Raw genomic sequence first — 22,313 nt, 5'->3', positions numbered from 1 at the left:
TTAGATAAATTACATACAAACATACATAATATAATGCTGCTGTATTCCTCAGTTATCTTGACTATAGATTTACACTGTTTAAATGTCACTTGTTTGTCCAGGTTACACTGATCTCAAGCTGGTTAATGGTTCAAACTCTTGTTCTGGAAGAGTGGAGCTTCAGTTACTCAATGATTTGGGCACAGTGTGTGATGCATGCTGGGATATGAGAGCTGCCAGTGTCCTATGTAGACAGCTGAATTGTGGGATCAGACTGGTTTGGAGAGGGAAGTGGTGAAATCTGGGCTGATGTGTTTAGTTGTGACGGGAATGAAACAAAACTCTCAGAATGTTCCATCTCTTCATGGAGTCGAGCTGAATGTTCTCATAGACGAGATGTTGGAGTCGTCTGCTCTAGTGAGCAAATTCACACCACAATGATATCATGGGTTTCAGAATAAAACTGCACAAATGTATATTTTATGTGTATATATTTTAAATAAACACTGAATGACAAATAAATACTCTCTCCAGACAATGAAACTCATCTGGGAAACTACAGCTCCACACAACAGCTGTCAATCACAAACGTTGGTGAGAAAATCTACTTCTGGGCAGGTTATTTAGTTGTTAGTAATCAATAATGTTCATGTACAATCACTCTTTTTTTCTCTGAATATCAGGTCACGGGTCCATCAGGCTGGTGGGTTCTGGGGGCTGTGCAGGGAGGCTGGAGGTTTTTCACAGTGGCTCATGGGGGACAGTGTGTGATGACTCCTGGGATATTAAAGATGCTCATGTGGTGTGCAGACAGCTGCAGTGTGGAGTGGCCCTCAGTAACCAGCCGGGTACCAGCCTGGTTTGGTCCTGGTTCTGGACCCATATGGCTGGATGAGGTGGAGTGTAAGGGGAATGAGACGTCCCTGTGGAGCTGCTCTTCTCCAGGCTGGGGAAAACATGACTGTCAACACAAGGAGGATGTAGGAGTCGTGTGCTCAGGTAAACAGAAGGAATTGTATTTAAATAAATTGATTACATTTTGAAAATTTTAATAACCTATGTATGCGATTGATAAAATCCATTCTTAGTCATGTTAGGGTGCAGTAGGGTTTCGGAACTGAGAGTCTGTCTATATTCAGATTTCAACTCTCCTTCTTGGTCAAATAGCCCTTGATGCCTTCAGTGTGACTCTACAAGTCATGAAAATAAAGAAAACTCTTTGAATGAGAAAGTGTGTCCAAACTTTTGGTCTGTACTATATATATATAGTTAAGAAAAGTTATTGCATTAACAGTATGCTGCCTCTGACTGTGAGAAGTCATTACAGAGTTCTTTTATGAGAGTCCTCTCGTGTTGCGTAAACTAGCTTACGGTACTGGAAAATCCCTTTTTCTTGAGAATACTGAAGCCAAAAAATTATCCTTATTTTTGCATTTATTTAAAGTGCATTGCATTGCCCATGCAGACCTAGGTGAGAAAAGCTTGCGCGCCTAATGGTCGCTCTGCAAGAACTGCTGTAACCTATCAAAGGACTGCTTGTGACGTAGGCACCAATGAGGGCACGGGCACCCCTGCACGTCACATCCCGCCAAAATGGATGAGGCTTATGTCAATATTTGCTGGGTTCAGACAGGTTACTCTTCGATTTTTCATCTAGTCAGCGAAGTGTCGCGAAATGAGCTGAGGCGTTGTTTCAGCAACGGAGACCGCCACCCCTTCCACACAAGAGTCAAGTGGTGTGTGGTCAAGCTTCAACGTGGAGCTCCTCCGCCTTCTCAACCAGGTTGTTGAAGACCTCGGCCTCGATTGGTCTCTGCCTGAGGAACCCGCGCCCAGCAGGCTGGATGGCTGTTTCCTGGCCAGGCAACGCTTGACACCTGACGCGAGGCCCCTCCATTCCTGCCGGAACTCCAGGAGGAGCTGACTATGAGCTGGAAGGTGCCATTTTCTGCCGGCTTTTTTTTATACAAACCGTTCTGCCGATTCAGAGTGATGCAGGTTTGTACAAAGCCCTCATTCAGAGCTCGTTCATAATGCTCACAACCAGACAGATTCTCACGCAGATTCGTCTGAGAGACTGCTTTATCTCATTGGATCTAAAAGATAACTATTTTCAGATTCAAATAACACCCATCACAGGCCTTTCTTGCGATTCGTCTTCGAGGGCCAGAGCTATCAGTACACCGTCCTGTCTTTTAATCTATCTTGGGCGCCTCGTACATTCACGAAGTGCATGAATTATCGCATTTTTTATTATCTGGATGACTGGCTAATTCTAGCGCAGTCAGAAGCAGAACTGATGCGCAGGGCTTTATTACTCAGCCATTTAAAGGATTTGGGTCTCCAAATCAATTAGACCAAGAGCTCGCTATCTCCCAGTCAGAAAATCTAGTTTCTGGGAACAGATTTGGACTCTGTATAGACGACAGTGCGACTCACTTCAGAGCGTGCACTGCGAATACAATGCTCAGCAGCGTTTTTTAGGGCCGGCAGCATTTTTCCTCTCAAGAATTTTCAGAGGAAGCTGGGCCTTACGGCTTCGGCCTCTGCAATGCTCCAACTAGGGTTGCTTTACATGCGCCCCCTGCAGCACTGGCTGAAAACACGGGTTCCATGTCGAGCTTGGACATCTGCCGCTATTTGCCTCAGGGTGACTCAGAACTGTGTGGCAGCACTGGAGCCCTGGAAGGTGGCAGATTGGTATCAGTCAGGCGTGCATTTGGGTATGTTCTACTCAGGCTGGCATGCCCTCTACGAAGGCAGGCCGATATTTGGCCTGTGGTGTGGCCCAGGAGGGGCTGTCTGGAGATGAAAGCAGCCGAGAATGCTTTGGGACATTTCCTCCCCTCCTTAAAAGGCCACAATGTCTGAGTCCGTACGGACAACATGGCAGTGGTTTCTTACATTCTTACATCCTTGCGTGGTCACAGCGCAACCTTCTCTCACTGAGAGCAGCGCATGTGCCGGGATGTCAAAATGTGGGCCCAGACATGCTGGTCCCTACACTCCCAGGTAGTCCAATAACTATAGGACACCTTTAGCAAAGCGGAAGTCGATCTCTTTGCGTCACCAGAGAATGCGCACTGCCCACTATTTTTCACCAAAGAGAGGGACGCCCTGGCCCATGTATGGCCCAGCCGCCCCCTTTATGCATTTCCCCCAGTCACACTGTTAACACAGGTGATCAAGCGAATCAGGGAGAGCGAATGCCCTGTTCTCCTTGTGGCGCCATTCTGGAAGAACCAGGTTTGGTTCCCAGAGCTGATGGTAGTGAGCACGACCCCGTGGCCGATTCCAGTGAGGAGGGATCTCCTCTCTCAGGCCAGGGGTGCGATTTGGCACCCGCGTCCCAACCTATGGGCTCTGCACGTCTGAGCCATCAACGGGTACCTGAGGAACTCCCTGAGGGAGTGTTGAACACTACTACGCAGGCGAAAGCACCTTCTACTAGAAGGCTTTATGCCTCAAATTGGTCAGTGTTTGCTGGCTGATACTCGGGTCGAGACATAAACCCACAATGCTGTAGTGTTGTGGAGATCCTCTCTTTCCTTCAGGAGCTGTTGGAGAAGTGTACGTGGTGTACGCTCAAAGTATACGTGGCTGCCATAGCAGCGTTTGTCAAACCTATGCTTGGCCAGTCACTGGGAAGGAACGATCTCATAATTCGTTTCCTGAGAGGTGCTAGGAGATGGATCTGCGGTATCTTTCATTTAAGACCGCTTTCCTTGTGGCTCTCCTCTCAGTCAAGCGAGTGGGCGACCTGTATGCGCTCTCTGTGAGTGCTGCGTGTATCGAGTTTGGACCTAATGACTCTGAAGTCATTCTCAAACTGAGACACGGTTATGTCCCCAAAGTGCCTTCCACTCCGTTCAGGGCACGAGTCAGCTCTTCCGAGATCTGATAGCGAGGACGATGTGAACCTCCTCTGCCCGGTCAGGGTGCTGAGGATATATGTCGGACAGTCTGCTGTTTTCAGACAGTCAGAGCAGCTCTTTGTTTCTTTTGGTGGTTGTGGTAAGGGGCTAGCCATGTCAAAACAGAGCCTTTCCAGATGCATAATTAATAATAATAGGTTATATAACCTGGAAGTCCCTGCCTTTCAGGCTAAGCTGTTGTCAGTCTATATGTATAGGCACTGATTTCTTGGACTCGGGGTCGTGCAAACAGTGTTTTGTGAGCGTGCTGATAGCACAGAGCTAAGCCTAACAGATCTGACTGTCATACTATGATAAACACATCTGTCCTTAGATGATAATATTATATTCTCGAACCCACTTTGTTGGTCTGGATTTACCCACTGTCTTGTATACCTCGGGCTCATGCCCTGGGAAATATATGTGTGGATGTTACTACACACGCATGGCAATTTACATTCGGTTCCCGTACCATAAGCTAGCTTAAGCAACACGAGAGGACTCTCATAAGAGAATGCTCTCAGTTACTAACGTAACCTCGGTTCTCTCTAGATGAGGTTGTAGTGTAGATACGATTGTAGCGTAAACCTGCTGTGCTTGTGCTACATTCCGTTTTTCGCGTTATCTATGAAAAACTGAAGAGTAACCTATATGGACCCAGCTTATATAGATATAAGCCATGCCCATTTTGGCGGGACGTGACACGCAGGGGCGCCAGCGCCCACATTGGTACCTACGTCATGAGCAGTCCTTTGATAAGTTACAGCAGTTGCTGCAGAGCGACCAATAGGCGCACGACCTGTCTCGCCTAGGTCTGCTTGGGCAGGAATGTGCTTTAAATTAATGCAAAATTAAGGATATTTTTTTTGTCTTCAGTATACTCGAGAAAAAGGGATTTTCGCGTAGCGTAAGCTAGTTTATTCAACACTCGTTCCCTCATCTAGAGAGAACCAAGGTTACATTAGTAACCGAGAGCTTTGCATACATCTTTTGCAAGAATGGTTTTAAATGTATTGTTATTTATATTACCTCATAATTTGGCAATAAGATGTTCTTTTTTTCTCTCTATTTATTTTCTTTACTTTTTTCCAAATATTTATTTCTTTAGAATGTATTTCTTTAGAATATGAATTGTTCAATTCTTTATTATGATTCTCATCCCTAATTAACAGACTTGAGTTATTTGAGAGTTGATACTCTTCCTTTTCCATCTAGAGTTTAAAGAGATCAGGTTAACTGAGGGCTGTGAAGGGAATGTAGAGGTTTTCTACAATGGATCCTGGGGTAATGTGTGCTGGAACCAGATGAACAGAGATACAGCGAGTCTGATCTGTCAAGAGCTGAACTGTGGAAGATCTGGCAGTGAACCCAGTTATTCAGAGGGACAGAAGCCTCGTAATTGGCTTGATAAACTTAAATGTCGACGACATGACTCCACTTTATGGCAGTGTCCATCTTCACCCTGGGGACAGAATGACTGTGATAATGAAGTGGCCAAAATCACCTGCTCTGGTAAGATGATATTTAACTTAAGATAACTCATTAATATTATTTGAAGTAGCCATGCTTGTTTCAATATGATAAGTTTTTTGTCCTTTTTATAACTTTTTATTCAATGGTGAAACTTTATCATGTTTCAATCTCAGAGGATCAGACTCGTGAGTCTCCTCGGAGTCATTTGACATGTTCCACCTCACCATCCCCATACCAGAGACGGTGTTCAAGTAAGTTGGTTTAAAAGGAAGAATTTTTATTCACAGTTTCCTGAATTATTAATATCAACAAATGCAACTGAATATTGAATTCACATTCTCGGGTTATTACAACTTCATATGTGTAATAATAAAATCTCCATTACTACGGGAAGAAGGAGGCGAGAACCGCGCACAATCAAAATGAAACTTTAATAGTCACAAAATAAACACAAACAGCGCATCAGCCCCTCACGGACTCCTCGTTCCCACGTCCCTCGGGCCCGCCCCACTCATCACAATATGGTTATAAAATGCTTTGCAAACGTATGTTTCAAATGTTGTGCTGAAGCTGGTCAGTGGTTGATGTGTTTTAGATCATGTTCCTCTCAGACTGAGTGGAGGGGACGGCCGGTGCTCTGGGAGGCTGGAGGTGTATCATAACGCTGTGTGGGGCTCAGTCTGTGATGATCACTGGGACATCAGCGATGCTCAGGTGGTCTGCAGGCAGCTGGGTTGTGGAGCAGCACTGAGTGCTGATGGGAATTCAACATTTGGTGCTGGTGAAGGTATTGTGTGGATAAAAAGAGTCAAATGCAGAGGGAATGAGATTCACCTGTGGGACTGTCCTCTCTCCCTGAATAACCACACTGACTGCTCCCACAAAGAGCACGCTGGACTCACCTGTGCAGGTCACGACAAAACACTGAGGATTAATATTAATTTGATCATTTTAGAGCAAAATAATATTTGTGTATTCAAGGCTATCATAAATGTGTTTTCATAGATTTGCTAGATGTGTCAATGTACATTACTCCTGCCACAACATCATCAGCTTCTCCTCCAGTGCGCTCAACATCAGTCTCTCCTTCACAAACTCCTCCACCAGTGTCTCTCCCAGTGCTTGTGATTGTTCTGGGAGTTGTGCTCTTACTGCTCTTAGTGCCACTGCTTATACTGATTCAGCAGAACAGAGTGATGAGGAGAGGTAGGAGAGATCCAGAGACTGTCATATTGTGTCTTATTCAGTGTGTGATCAGTCATGTGTTGTGAACTGACAGCAGGTTTGTCTGTCTACAGTCACAGCTCTCTCTAAGAGGAGACACAGGACGATGTCTGAGACCGTTTATGAGGAGATTCAGCACAGACACAATCACTTCACTCAGAGGGGTGAGACATGAGCCATCAATCTCATTTAATATCATTAATAAGAGTCTGTAAGACAGTTGATGTTCATCTATTATTAGTCCTGTTAAACCTCCTGCTTCAAACCACAGAATTCCTGACAGAAAACCACAGACCTGCAGGTGCATTTTCGTGTGTGTGTGTGTGTGTGTGTGTGTGTTAGTCACTGTCTCTTCCTGTGTATATTTTTAGAGGTCACAAGCAGGTGTTCATATAATTTTAAGTGTAGGCACTTGTGTGTGTGTGTGTGTGTGTGTGTGTGTTTGTGTGTGTGTGTATTTCTGGAAGGCAGTGAGGAATAGGTTCATGTGAAGATAAATTACATGTGTGTTTGCTAATAGGCCCAATAAAAAGGAATTTCTATCTATAATACTTTTTAAATGTGAATAGTTTTTCGTTATTGGGATGTCTTGTCTTCTTTATGCTCCAGTAAAAATTTGGATTCAGTCTGTTATTAATGATAAAAATGTTTCTGAATGTTCTGCTTTTATTTAACAGGGAGTTTTATCTCTGAAGAACTGCATTCTGGGTATGAAGATGCTGATGAGTTTCTCTCAGGTCTGAGAGCTGAAGTGAATATACATTCCACATTTCACACTAAAAAAAAAAAAACTTAATAATGAATTTACCTAAACAAAGAGATAATTGTAACTAGTAATTCTATTATATATTTGATTAATGACTCATTTCTATTCAGATACTGCTGTTTACTTGTATATTAACTTTGTTAGGAAAAGAGTCCAATACTGCATATTATAATGATGTCACCAGTGGCAGTGGCCTAAAAGGTCAGTGACTTTTTTAATTGATCATGACTCATTGCCAAAATGTTTAATAAATTATCAGTCCCATGATCTGCAACAAGAATGTTTTTTTGACTTTTGTGTCCAAATATATTGTGTGTTGATGCATGATGAGTGGACACAACTCTGATATCAAAAAAGGTGTTTACGATTTTATCAACTTTTTAAAATAATATCACTCTGAAATCAAGATAATTTCAGATAATATTATAAATTACTTTTTTAATATGTTGCATTTTGACTGATATTTTCATTTGTAGTGGACACACGAGATGATTATGATGATGTCATCATTAAAAGACCGAGCTCTCAAGGGGTAACAGGTGAGATGCACAGAACTACATTTTTATCACCCTTTGCATGTTTAGATGAGTATTAGACATTTGTTCAAATATCTAAAAGGAAAGGGATTCCTTTAATGATATGACATGTTTTCCTGTCATTCTTGATCAGAGAGAGAGATGATGTGATGAGTTTCAGTGAAGATGTGAAAAACCTGTTGGGTAAGTTATTGTAACCCTTTTTTTGTAATTATTTCAATATCATTATTTATATTGTAATATGTTTCACATTTTTTTTATATATATATAATTTTGTCCAATTCTAACATTTGAAATGATTTTTTTTAAATATTTTAAATAACAGATTATGATGATGTGGAGGAGGAGTCAAACAAAGAAGATTTGGCCCAGTTATCATCCACTGCCTCAGTTCAACAAATTCGAACACAGTTTGAATGATATTGTTTATTGATATGTCAAACCTTGGGGTTTTATGTTTCACCAAGTGTTTTTTTTTTTCTTTTCTTTTTGTATTAAAGCTTCTATGCCTTTGTGAGATTTTGTTGTTTTGTTTAGTTTTTTTGCCTAGCTAATAGCAATAAAAAAAACTTTCCAGACACATTTTTTGTTTGTATTTCAATAAGACATTACACAAACCCTGACATCAAAAGTCTGACCTTACTTTTTAATGCACAACTGCTGTGGTGACAATTGAATACATCCTAAATATAAACCTTAAATGACCAGCAGTGATTCCACAGCCCTCAGCATCACCACAGCAAAAAAAATTGAGTTTTGTGAGTGAAGAATGCTTATTTATTTTGGATGCATTATTAAAGTAACTTTCATAACAGAAAAAAATAAACAATTTGTATGACATAATTGTATGTGATCAGGTGTGTTTTCAATCAATAGATAAATAAGAATAATACTTGCATCTTTTCTCAAGCTGTAGAAGTGTTGAGTTATATGTAAATCAACAAACTGTAACACGTTTAAAAGTCATATTTCTTATCTATAAACCATACAAATCAATTTAAAATAACTTCAGTTTATTATGGCTTAATAATAAAGAACAGTATTCAAAAGATTATTTCAGGAATTGCTAGTTCTTATTCTAAACAACAGACTGAAAATAAGACGTAATAAAAAAAGTATTGGTCAGGATAAATGTTGCTCAGGAGAGCATTTCCCAAAACCATAGTTGCTAACTAAGTTAGATTTACAATTTCCCATTGCCAACCAACTAAGTTTGAGAACATATTTCAGTGTGCAAATGGATTATTCAGTGTTCCTGGATGAACAGACAGTAGTGCAAGTAATAACAAGTTACTGTTTTTTTTTTTTCTTGCTTGTTGTAAATAAATAAATCAGTCAGATGTAGTGTTGAAGAGGGGGAGGAGTCTGTGTGTGTGGTGTAGAGGGGTGTCACAGGACAGAGTTCAGCCAGGAGACAGTTTTAGGGAAAAAGCTGTTCCTGAATCTGCTGGTCCTTGTCCGGAAGCTCCTGAAGTACCTCCCGGAGGACAGGAGGTTCAGCAGTCCGTGGTCAGGGGAGTCCTTGAGAATGCTGCGAGCTCGTCGTGGACAGTGTTTCCTTTGGATGTCCTCAAGAGCAGGCAGTGGTGTCCCTGTGATGCGTTGGTCAGTTTTCAACACCCTCTGCAGTGCTTTGCGGTCAGCCATTGAGCAGTTCCCATACCAGACTGTGATGCAACTGGTCAGGATACTCTCAATCGCACACCGGTAAAAGTTCACCAGGACGGCTGAAGACAGCTGGTTCTTCTTCAGTGTCCTGAGGAAGAAGAGGCGCTGGTGAGCCTTCTTGACCAGGCTGGAGGTGTTTTGGCCCAGGACAGGTCCTCCGAGATGGTGGTTCCCAGGAACTTGAAGCTGGAGACACGTTCAACAACCATCCCGTTAATGTGGATGGGGGCCTTTTTTCATCCTGAAGTCCACAATGAGCTCCTTAGTCTTATTGGTGTTAAGGAGCAGGTTATTGTCAGCGCGCCATGTGGCCAGATGCTGTACCTCTTCCCTGTAGGCAGTCTGTGATGAGGCTAATCACCGTGGTGTCATCTGCAAACTTAATTATGGAGTGACATCCATGCACAGGCTTGCAGTCGTGGGTGTAAAGGGAGTAAAGGAATGGGCTCAGCACACAGCCCAGTTGTACGCCAGTGTTAAGTGTGATGGTGGTGGAGTGGGTGTGGCCTGACCGTACATGCTGATAGGTTAACGATTGAGTCATATCCTGCGACTATCTGTCGCACAGTAGAGAAATTACCATATGGACAGGAGGAGAAGCTCGCAGGCAATCTTTTACTGTCTATGAGGCAATCGGGGGGACGTGGAGGCATGAAGTCAAGGGAGAAGCCCATAGAGAGTCCATAAAAGCAATGGGACAAAATTATTCAATAACGTCTGCAAGATTCGGTGGGTGATTCTGATTTCTCTTGCCACAACTATTAGAAGACATACAATTGTCAGACAGGTTGCTCATGTGACATCTATGTCATCAAGCTCAGTTTGAGTCTGCGCAGTACGCACGACCCCCAGGAAGTGCGTGCTTCTAATTGACTTCATTTGTCTCCGTTGAATCCAATGGGGTCGCTGTGTCCATTTCTTGTACTGTCTATGGTTCTGGCACAGACAACAGTATTTCCACTGTGGCTCATGTCTCAGTCGCACAAGTGGAGAAGCACATTTACTGTAGGCATTAAATTTGGCATCTCTTTTTTACTGCCACCCACAGGAATAGATCAGTATTGCAGAATTAAATAAATAAAAGTGCAGCTGCAAACTTGGCTCTTGTATGATGAACTGTGCATGACCATAGATATAATTTATTTTATTTTATTTTATTTTATTTTATTTTACAAAATGCCCTACTAAAGTACTATATGTATTAATATATGCTGTGAATTGACAAGCATTGCTAAAATATACTTCTGAATAACAGTAGCTAAAACAATTCTTAAAAAAGTACATTTGATTTTATATTTTATGATCTTATTTGTTATGAGTTTTAGTATTTCTATATCGGTAAATGCTGGGCTTTGATGCTGTTAATAAACTGGAATGTTACCTATCACTGAAATCAGTTTCCTGTATGTTTGACTTTGTCACTTCTTATTCTTGTGTGTTTCTCCCCATTTAAGTGTCTCTGTCAGATGGAGGAGGAGTCCTGTTCATCAATGCTGACATACTTTTAATAAATATGGTGAAAATCATAAATACGCCTTCTGATTAGTCAGTGAAGCTTTTTGATGATTTCCTCTCTTCTGTTTAAAAAGGTAAAAGTGTTTGTGATTGGCTTGTTGTTTGGTGGTTGTGCAGCTTTCTGTCTCTGTCTCTCTTGAACCTTTCAGTTCAGAGTTGATCAAACAAAGTGTATGATCAGTAAAGATGGAGAACTATCTAACTCTCATTTTTTTGTCTTCTGTGATCAAACTCTCCACAGCTGGTATGTACACTCAGGATCATTATGTGTTAGTGATGTTATAGTGATTGACTGTTTGTGTTTGTGTTATGAATTGGTCATAATACAATTTATAGTTCCCCTTCTGTATGCGTAGTCTTTGCATTAATATAAAGGTGAGTTTCTTTTTTTCTCTCAATCATGGTCATTTTCTCTGTTCCTCTCTCTTTAGCTGACTTTTCTCTGTTGTTTGTCTTCTCTCAATCATATTTTATATACATCATTCTGTGTCTTGTCTGCAGGAAATGTGAGGCTGGTGAATGGTAATGATTCTTGTGCTGGTAGGGTGGAGGTTTATTATGATGAAGAATGGGGAACCGTGTGTGATGATTACTGGGCTTTGACAAACACTGCAGTGGTGTGTAGAGAGCTGGGCTGTGACGAAAATTCAAACACAATGCGTGCTGCTCACTTTGGACCAGGATCAGGAAAAATCTGGATGGATGATGTGATATGTAGTGGATCTGAGTCATCAATATTTAATTGCTCAAAAACAAAAATGGGTGGCCATAACTGTGGACATAGTGAAGATGTTGGCATTATCTGCTCAGGTAGACTGATTTTATCACTACCTTTCATTTCATTAAAAAATAAATACATTATAAAGCCCGCATGTACTAAGTAGATTATTTAATTAGAATTTAAACCACCAGGAGAGTCAAATGAGCGAAGTAATACATGGTGAGTTTAACCATTTAGAATTGAGCTACAGGGCAGAAATCACAGAATATTACATCAATCATATAGAACCACTGTATGATGTGAGGTGAAAGCAGAAGTTGTGTCTGTGTAAAAACATAAAGGATCTACAGTGCATGAAAAAAATAAAGATGGTTTATTATTTGAATTGTGGTCAGGTTAATGCCACCTGAAATGCTCTTATGTAATTTCATATATAATATTTATATTACACTTTCACATGTTAAGAACAGACCTTAAACTTTTGAATAAATGAATGTACAAAATTCATTCAAAACTGATGTTCTATTAGTGGTACTTTTCAATAAAATGCAAAATTTGGTATTATATCAGTAATAAACTTGATTAGGCTTGGACTTGGTCCTTATCCCTCATGGACAGGGCAATAGTGACACCAGAATATACATATAAAATGATTCTGCTTAGCTAAAAATACAGAATTATGTTATAATTTTTTTCTTCCACTCTGTCTTCCACTCTTTAAGATAAGTTGCAGATTTCAAAACAACTTTAATTTGTGGCAAAATTGTGGCAAAAAGCTGTTTAAGCACAACATCGCAACACTCCTCTCCTAGAGATATAAGCTTTTTTATTTGGGGGGGGTGGGGGGGTGGGGGGGGGTTTAATGTTATAATATGATTTTAAACAGTTTGTTATTACTAACATTTTAGGAATCAGGCTTGTTGGAGGTTCTCGCTGTTCTGGGAGGTTAGAGGTGCCTCATGGGAACACATGGTACACAGTGTGTGCCACTGCCTTTGACCAGAAGGATGCAGAGGTTGTGTGTAGAGAGCTGGACTGTGGGGCTCCTGTACAGGTGCTGGGAGCAGCTGCTTTTGACAAAGGAGACGTTCAAATGTGGACACAAGAGATTCAGTGCAGAGGAAATGAGTATCAGTTTGCTCTTTGTCCAGCATCACCTTCACAATTTTGTTCCCATGAGAACGATGTGAGCGTTGTATGTGCTGGTAGGTGACAAAAATATGAACTATGAGCATATTGACAAAATTACTGAGAAAAAAAATAAAATAATAATAAATAAAACAATTTACTTTATCTTTCTTGTTTCCTTTTACCTTCAGAAACAGTGAGATTAGTAGGTGGTTACAGTCGCTGTGCTGGAAGAGTGGAGGTTCTTCATGATGGTCAGTGGGGAACAGTGCATGATGTTGGCTGGGATTTGCCTGATGCTGCAGTGGTGTGTAAAGAACTTGGCTGTGGAGAGGCTTTAACTGCACCAAAGGGTGCTCACTTTGGTGAAGGATCAGGAAGAGTCTGGGTTTCTAATTTACAGTGTACTGGATCAGAGTTTACATTGAAAAACTGTAGATTCAATGGATGGGGAATAGAAGCTAATCATGCTGAAGATGCTGGAGTCATCTGCTCTGGTAAGATCATCTAGACTTATTTCATAATTACTAATCTTTTCTCGCACAGAATTCCAGGATACTGCACATTCGTTGCTTTATGTAATATAAATATTATGTGACATGCTGAATGAATATATGGAACACACAAAAGCATTTTGTTGACAACATGCATTTTTGTTCCAGATGATTTCTTTTGTGAATCAAATATACATAGTATCTCATTCAAAGATTGAGCATTTTAATGACATGCTGGGTGCAGTTTGATCAATTTTTTTTATGATATCCATTAAATGAAAAACATATTGTACTCACTCTCATGAGCAAAAAAACTGTTAGAATTTTAAATGAATTTTACACACACACACACACACACACAAAACTGCTGATAATTGATGAAAGGCATCTGGTTTAGCTTTATAAAGTAATATTAGGACAAGAATTAGCAAATATCATTGAATGTGTATTTTTTTTATTTAAGGAGTCAGGCTGGTTGGAGGATCTCACTGTTCTGGCAGAGTAGAAGTGCCTCAAAATCAGAAGTGGATGTCAGTGTGTGATGCTGTCTTTGACCAACAGGATGCAGAGGTTGTGTGTAGAGAGCTGGGCTGTGGGGCTCCTGTACAGGTGCTGGGAGCAGCTGCTTTTGGTAAAGGAGACACTCAGATGTGGAAACAAGAGATCCAGTGTAGTGGAGATGAATCCTATATATCGTTGTGTCCGACATCATCATCTCTCAAACAAAATTGCACCCATGAGAATGCCATTGGACTGTTATGTTCTGGTAATAGATCAATAGTTACTTATTGAGAGAATCACAAACTAGTTTTTTTTTTTTTTTTTTTTTTTACATTTTTATTATTATTATTATTATTCTGTTAAACTAAACTTTCTGTTCTTTGTCCAGGTTACACTGATCTCAGGCTGGTAAATGGTTCAGACTCTTGTTCTGGTCGAGTTGAACGTCAGTACTCCAGTAAATGGGGCACAGTGTGTGATGCATGCTGGGATATGAGAGCTGCCAGTGTCCTCTGTAGACAGCTGAATTGTGGGAATGCGGTGTCTGCTGTGGGATCAGACTGGTTTGGAGAGGGAAGTGGTGAAGTCTGGGCTGATGTGTTTGATTGTGACGGGAATGAAACTAAACTCTCAGAATGTTCCATCTCTTCATGGAGTCGAGCTGAATGTTCTCATAGACGAGATGTTGGAGTCATCTGCTCTAGTGAGTCCATTCATGCCGTGATGAAGTCATGGGTTCCAGACTAAAACAACTTATTTTTTAAGTATATTTTAGATAAATACTAAATGATAAATAAATACTCTCTTCAGATTCCTCTCTGGCTCTTCATGACGGTCTGGTGCGGTTGTCTGGAGAGAGACAGTGTGAGGGGGAGGTGGAAGTTTTCTTCCATCAGGTCTGGAGGAGAGTTCTGCTGGACTCCTGGAGTCTCTCTGAATCCTCTGTGGTCTGTAGACAGCTGGGTTGTGGCTCTGTGCTGAACTTCTACAGCTCCTCTTCATCCAGTCCTGAACACAGTCATGAGTGTGTGACGGGCTTCCAGTGCTCTGGGAGTGAAGCTCATCTGGGGAACTGCAGATCTCCACAAACTCTCAACTGCAGCTCCACACAACAGCTGTCAATCACCTGCCTTGGTGAGAAGAAAAACATCTGGACAGATTCTTCAGTTGTTTGTGATCAATAATGTGTTTTTCTTTCTCTGAATATCAGATCAGGGGTCCATCAGGCTGGTGGGTTCTGGGGGAGACTGTGCAGGGAGGCTGGAGGTTTTTCACAGCGGCTCATGGGGGACAGTGTGTGATGACTCCTGGGAAATTAAAGATGCTCATGTGGTGTGCAGACAGCTGCAGTGTGGAGTGGCCCTCAGTAACCAGCAGGTACCAGCCTGGTTTGGTCCTGGTTCTGGACCCATATGGCTGGATGAGGTGGAGTGTGAGGGGAATGAGACGTCCCTGTGGAGCTGCTCTTCTCCAGGCTGGGGAAAACATGACTGTCAACACAAGGAGGATGTAGGAGTCGTGTGCTCAGGTAAACAGTACACTAAAGGAAATTTTTATCAAAGATATAGTTGTTTTTCAGAAAATATACCATGTAATCATCGAAATCCATGGTGATCAGGGAAAAAATGGGTCTGAAGGGGTTTGTTTTGAGTTAATGACTGTCTGACTTTATAGTTCATGACTACTTACCAAATACTTAAACACAAAATATTGATTTGAAAGTAAATTACTATTATTTTTAATAAAAGCTGTCTTCATAAGAAAAAAAAGTTCACTACAGACTACAAAATAATAAAATGGTTGCAATGATATTACTGTATTATTAATACAGATTTTTCTTTTTCAGTATTTTAAAAACACATCATGGAGCTATTTTTAATAAGTTTTGCTTATCTGTTTTTAGAAGCAATCCGTGCTTGAAGCATGCATCAGCCTCATATTAAATAAATCACTGTTTTGGTAAATCACAACCTGAATTTTTATTGTTTAAATGCACATCCTTTTCTCTCCAGAGTTTAAAGAGATCAGGTTAACTGAGGGCTGTGAAGGGAATCTGGAGGTTTTCTACAATGGATCCTGGGGTAATGTGTGCTGGAACCACATGGACAGAGACACAGCGAGTCTGATCTGTCAAGAGCTGAACTGTGGAAGATCTGGTGTTTTGTCTGCTTCTACAGCAAGAGTGAAATCAGCTCCTAACTGGCTGGATAAAGTTACATGTCGACCATATGATTCATATCTGTGGCAGTGTCCATCTTCACCCTGGGGACAGAATGACTGTGGTGAAGATGAAGTGGCAAAATTAACCTGCTCAGGTTGGATGATATTTAAATATTTTAGTATGATCTCAATAATAATCCTTCTGGGTGATTCTATAATTGTAGGTACATTTGTTGTCCATAGTCATTATTTTTTGTATCACCTGCATTTTTAGAATCACTCTTCAGTATATAAATCTTTATGTCTAATGGGGTAAGTCAACATCGAGCATCGCATTAGTTCAGTCAGGCCACGTTAGTGACGCTTGCATCAGCTGACAGTCAGCTGTTCCTGACGTGTACCAATCCAGTCTTGACACCTATCACATGCGGACTGAGGTCTATTTAAATTCCCATTCTTCAGTGTCTCTTCCATCGTATCACTGCTTGCAATTAACTCCAACTCCACCAACTGAACCTGTAATCTGATCTAACCTTGTTCTTTCCCTACAGTCTCTTCATTGGAAGCAGTCTCGCATTTTGTTTACAACTCACGTAATTGTGAATTGTAATTATATATGCTTATAATGGTTCTGTTCTGTACCCCAGGGGGTTTGTCTTGCTGCTCTCCCCGCTCTGTCCAAGCATGGCTGCATGGACAGTCGTGTTGAGTGTTGCCCAGAACATAACCATACCGCCAACACTAACTGTATGCAATTATAATTGTCATAAATATACTTGACGGAAGTGGTCCTGATTGAATTAAATGTTTCTGAGAACTAAAGTGAGCTGATGGGAAGAGTGAAATGATTTGTAAGGTTAAAATGTTTAGCAGTTTTCACACTGACAATTGGTTCTCACTGAGAGATGACAGATTTCTCATCCTAATATTCTGTCCACTTTTCTTTTTTATCATGTTATAATCTCAGAGGAGGAAACTCGTGAGTCGCCTCAGAGTCGTCTGACATGTTTTACCTCACCATCTCCTTACCAGAGACAGTGTTCAAGTAAGTTTATTTACAACAAATCTGTTCAATGTTTGTTAATGTAAGCCTATATTTTCCTAGCAAATTACTGTTAAATTATTTATGTATGCATTTTCAAAATAGAAATTATTAACCTCAAAAAATAATCACAGTTTTAATATTAGTTTGTGTTTTGTTGTAAATGTTGTGCTGAAGCTGGTCAGTGCTGATGTGTGTGTTTTAGATCATGTTCCTCTCAGACTGAGTGGAGGGGACGGCCGGTGCTCTGGGAGGCTGGAGGTGTATCATAACGGTGTGTGGGTCTCAGTCTGTGATGATCACTGGGACATCAGCGATGCTCAGGTGGTCTGCAGGCAGCTGGGTTGTGGAGCAGCACTGAGGTCTGATGGGAATTCAGTCTTTGGTGCTGGTGAAGGTGTTGTGTGGATGAACAAAGTCGAGTGCAGAGGGAATGAGATTCACCTGTGGGACTGTCCTCTCTCCCTGAATAACCACACGGACTGCTCCCACAAAGAGCACGCTGGACTCACTTGTGCAGGTCACACTGAGGAAAACATTTAATTTTAGATCATTTTATGCATTCATCATTTTTTTTAATGTGTTTGTGTCCATTTTGCCAGATGTGTCAGTGTCCACTACTCCTGCCACAACATCATCAGCTTCTTCTCCAGTTTCTCCTCCAGTGCACTCAACATCAGTCTCTCCTTCACAAACTCCTCCACCAGTGTCTCCCTCAGTGCTTGTGATTGTTCTGGGAGTTGTGCTCTTACTGCTCTTAGTGCCACTGCTTATACTGATTCAGCAGAACAGAGTGATGAGGAGAGGTAGGAGAGATCCAGAGACTGTCATATTGTGTCTTATTCAGTGTGTGATCAGTCATGTGTTGTGAACTGACAGCAGGTTTGTCTGTCTACACTCACAGCTCTCTCTAAGAGGAGACACAGGACGATGTCTGAGGCCGTTTATGAGGAAATTCAGCACAGACACAATCACTTCACTCAGAGGGGTGAGACATGAGCCATCAATCTCATTTAATACCATTAATAAGAGTCTGTCAGGCAGTTGATGTTCATCTATTATTAGTCCTGTTAAACCTCCTGCTTCAAACCACAGAATTCCTGACAGAAAACCACAGAGCTGCAGGTGCATGTTCATGTGTTTGTGTGTCAGACTGCGTCTCTTCCTGAGTGTATTTCTGGAAGGCAGTGAGGAATGGGTTCATGTGAGGATACATTGTGTGTGTGTGTGTGTGTGTGTGTGTGTGTGTGTTAGCTAATTGGCCCAACAAAAACATTCTGTCTCAAACTTTTTTTTAAAATGCATGTAATTGACATTTTTGTTATGTTTTCACTAACACAATGCTTTATGATGCAGAGAAAATGAGGATTTAGTCTGTTTGTAATGATGAACATGTTTCTGACTGTTGTGTTCTCCTTTAACAGGGAGTCTCATCTCTGAAGAACTGCATTCTGGGTATGAAAATGCTGATGAGCTTCTCTCAGGTTAGAGTGCTGAAATATATTGAAATTATTACCTAAAAATAAAGCATTTGATGTTCAAACTAAATGAAATATATATAAAATGTAATTCACACTCAAAATCACACAAACAGAATTATTCCAGTAAATTAAATGTCACCAATGACTCAGCTGTTCATTATACTAAAACGTTTATCCTATTAAAAATAGCAGACCTGCAAAATAATATTTTACATTTTGTTTCTAAAAAATATTCCAATATGCCCAAAAATACCACACGTTTTGATTCAGAAGAGATTAAGCAAATCACACCGGGATACTATGATGATGTCATCTCTGAAGGACTGAAACCAGATTGTGAGACAGGTATCACTTTGTTATTCTGTAATTAGATTAAATATTTAAATACATAAAGCAGGCATGTCCAGTCCTGCTCCTGGAGGTCCAAGAGTTTAGCTTCATCCATCTCTAACACACTTGGTCTGGATGTTTCTAGCAGGTGCTTCTCAGGTGTGTCCTTTTTGTCCTTCAGTTACCTACAATCCTTTGCACAGATACCAATTCACAAAAAATGAATTATCTGAAAATTTAAATCGACAGTGAGCTTGTTCAATTTCCTTATGTTATGCAATATACAGTCTTGTTCAAAATAATAGCAGTACAATGTGACTAACCAGAATAATCAAGGTTTTTAGTATATTTTTTATTGCTACGTGGCAAACAAGTTACCAGTAGGTTCAGTAGATTCTCAGAAAACAAATGAGACCCAGCATTCATGATATGCACGCTCTTAAGGCTGTGCAATTGGGCAATTAGTTGAATTAGTTGAATTAGTTGAAAGGGGTGTGTTCAAAAAAATAGCAGTGTGGCATTCAATCACTGAGGTCATCAATTTTGTGAAGAAACAGGTGTGAATCAGGTGGCCCCTATTTAAGGATGAAGCCAACACTTGTTGAACATGCATTTGAAAGCTGAGGAAAATGGGTCGTTCAAGACATTGTTCAGAAGAACAGCGTACTTTGATTAAAAAGTTGATTAGAGAGGGGAAAACCTATAAAGAGGTGCAAAAAATGATAGGCTGTTCAGCTAAAATGATCTCCAATGCCTTAAAATGGAGAGCAAAACCAGAGAGACGTGGAAGAAAACGGAAGACAACCATCAAAATGGATAGAAGAATAACCAGAATGGCAAAGGCTCAGCCAATGATCACCTCCAGGATGATCAAAGACAGTCTGGAGTTACCTGTAAGTACTGTGACAGTTAGAAGACGTCTGTGTGAAGCTAATCTATTTTCAAGAATCCCCCGCAAAGTCCCTCTGTTAAAAAAAAGGCATGTGCAGAAGAGGTTACAATTTGCCAAAGAACACATCAACTGGCCTAAAGAGAAATGGAGGAACATTTTGTGGACTGATGAGAGTAAAATTGTTCTTTTTGGGTCCAAGGGCCACAAGCAGTTTGTGAGACGACCCCCAAACTCTGAATTCAAGCCACAGTACACAGTGAAGACAGTGAAGCATGGAGGTGCAAGCATCATGATATGGGCATGTTTCTCCTACTATGGTGTTGGGCCTATTTATCGCATACCAGGGATCATGGATCAGTTTGCATATGTTAAAATACTTGAAGAGGTCATGTTGCCCTATGCTGAAGAGGACATGCCCTTGAAATGGTTGTTTCAACAAGACAATGACCCAAAACACACTAGTAAACGGGCAAAGTCTTGGTTCCAAACCAACAAAATTAATGTTATGGAGTGGCCAGCCCAATCTCCAGACCTTAATCCAATTGAGAACTTGTGGGGTGATATCAAAAATGCTGTTTCTGAAGCAAAACCAAGAAATGTGAATGAATTGTGGAATGTTGTTAAAGAATCATGGAGTGGAATAACAGCTGAGAGGTGCCACAAGTTGGTTGACTCCATGCCACACAGATGTCAAGCAGTTTTAAAAAACTGTGGTCATACAACTAAATATTAGTTTAGTGATTCACAGGATTGCTAAATCCCAGAAAAAAAAATGTTTGTACAAAATAGTTTTGAGTTTGTACAGTCAAAGGTAGACACTGCTATTTTTTTGAACACACCCCTTTCAACTAATTGCCCAATTGCACAGCCTTAAGAGCGTGCATATCATGAATGCTGGGTCTTGTTTGTTTTCTGACAATCTACTGAACCTACTGGTAACTTGTTTGCCACGTAGCAATAAAAAATATACTAAAAACCTTGATTATTCTGGTTAGTCACATTGTACTGCTATTATTTTGAACAAGACTGTATATATATATATATATATATATATATATATATATATACACACACAAACCCAATTCCAAAAAAGTTGGGACACTGTATAACAAACCCGATTCCAAAAAAGTTGGGACACTGTATAAATTGTGAGTAAAAAAGGAATGGAATAATTTTTTCAAATCTCATAAACTTATATTTTATTCACAATAGAATATAGATAACATATCAAATGTTGAAAGTGAGACATTTTGAAATGTCATGCCAAATATTGGCTCATTTTGGATTTCATGAGAGCTACACATTCCAAAAAAGTTGGGACAGGTAGCAAGAAGAGGCCGGAAATGTTAAATGTACATATAAGGAACAGCTAAAGGACCAATTTGCAACTTATTAGGTCAATTGTTAACATGATTGGGTGTAAAAAAAAAAAAACAGAGCCTCTCAGTGTGGCAGGGTCTCTCAAGAAGTCAAGATGGGCAGAGGATAACTAATTCCCCCAATGCTGCAGCGAAAAATAGTGGAGCAATATCAGAAAGGAGTTTCTCAGAGAAAAATTGCAATTGAGTTTGAAGTTATCATCATCTACAGTGCATAATATCATCCAAAGATTCAGAGAATCTGAAACAATCTCTGTGTGTAAGGGTCAAGGCCGGAAAACCATACTGTGGATGCCCGTGATCTTCAGCCATTAGAAGGCACTGCATCACATACAGGAATGCTCCAGAAGTGCAGGTATTTTCTCTGGGTCAAGGCTAATTTAAAATGGACTGTGGAAAAGTGGAAAACTGTTTTGTGGTCAGACGAATCAAAATAATTTATTTTTGGAAAACTGGGACGCCATGTCATCCGGACTAAAGAGGACAAGGACAACCCAAGTTGTTATCAGCGCTCAGTTCAGAAGCCTGCATCTCTGATGGTGTGAGCTTGCATGAGTGCGTGTGGAATGGGCAGCTTACACATCTGAAAAGGCACCATCAATGCTGAAAGGTATATCCAAGTTCTAGAACAACATGCTCCCATCTAGACGTCGTCTCTTTCAAGGAAGTCCTTGCATTTTCCAACATGACAATGCCAGATCACAAACTGCATCAATTACAACATCATGGCTGCGTAGAAGAAGGATCCGGGTACTGAAATGGCCAGCCTGCAGTCCAGATCTTTCACCCATAGAAAACATATGGCACATCATAAAGAGGAAGATGCGACAAAGAAGACCTAAGACAGTTGAGCAACATTCCTATTCCTAAACTTGAGCAACTTGTCTCCTCAGTCCCCAGACGCTTGCAGACTGTTATAAAAAGAAGAGGGGATGCCACACAGTGGTAAACATGGCCTTGAGATGTGTTGATGCCATGAAATTTAAAATCCACTTATTTTTCCCTTAAAATTATACATTTTCTCAGTTTAAACATTTGATGTCATCTTGTATTCTGAATAAAATATTGAAATTTGAAACAACATCATTGCATTCTGTTTTTATTCACAAT

At 40.6% G+C, this 22,313-nt stretch overlaps 1 protein-coding gene, 1 long non-coding RNA gene and 1 pseudogene across 2 annotated transcripts; all 3 read left to right on the top strand.

Moving 5' to 3' along the window:
- Positions 1-679: 679 nt before the first annotated feature.
- Positions 680-5,631, top strand: LOC113097426 (scavenger receptor cysteine-rich type 1 protein M130-like; annotated as a pseudogene).
- A 6,202-nt stretch (positions 5,632-11,833) lies between these two features.
- Positions 11,834-15,996, top strand: LOC113097425 (scavenger receptor cysteine-rich type 1 protein M130-like; the record flags this gene model as incomplete). The annotated part of the gene is made up of 6 exons (XM_026262668.1): positions 11,834-11,885; positions 13,116-13,289; positions 13,882-14,184; positions 14,308-14,504; positions 15,135-15,447; positions 15,932-15,996. Coding segments are annotated over exons 1-6 (1,104 nt in total), but the record flags the coding sequence as incomplete, so codon positions are not given.
- Positions 15,997-17,812: 1,816 nt separating this feature from the next.
- LOC113097448 (uncharacterized) lies at positions 17,813-18,901 on the top strand. The gene is made up of 4 exons (XR_003288853.1): positions 17,813-17,927; positions 18,026-18,109; positions 18,546-18,605; positions 18,873-18,901. It is a non-coding gene; the product is annotated as an uncharacterized LOC113097448 (long non-coding RNA).
- The last annotated feature ends 3,412 nt before the right edge of the window (positions 18,902-22,313 follow it).

This window comes from Carassius auratus, unplaced genomic scaffold, assembly GCF_003368295.1.
Source record: "Carassius auratus strain Wakin unplaced genomic scaffold, ASM336829v1 scaf_tig00216276, whole genome shotgun sequence".
NCBI classification, from domain to species: domain Eukaryota; kingdom Metazoa; phylum Chordata; class Actinopteri; order Cypriniformes; family Cyprinidae; genus Carassius; species Carassius auratus.
This window is presented reverse-complemented; position numbering and strand designations above follow the sequence as displayed.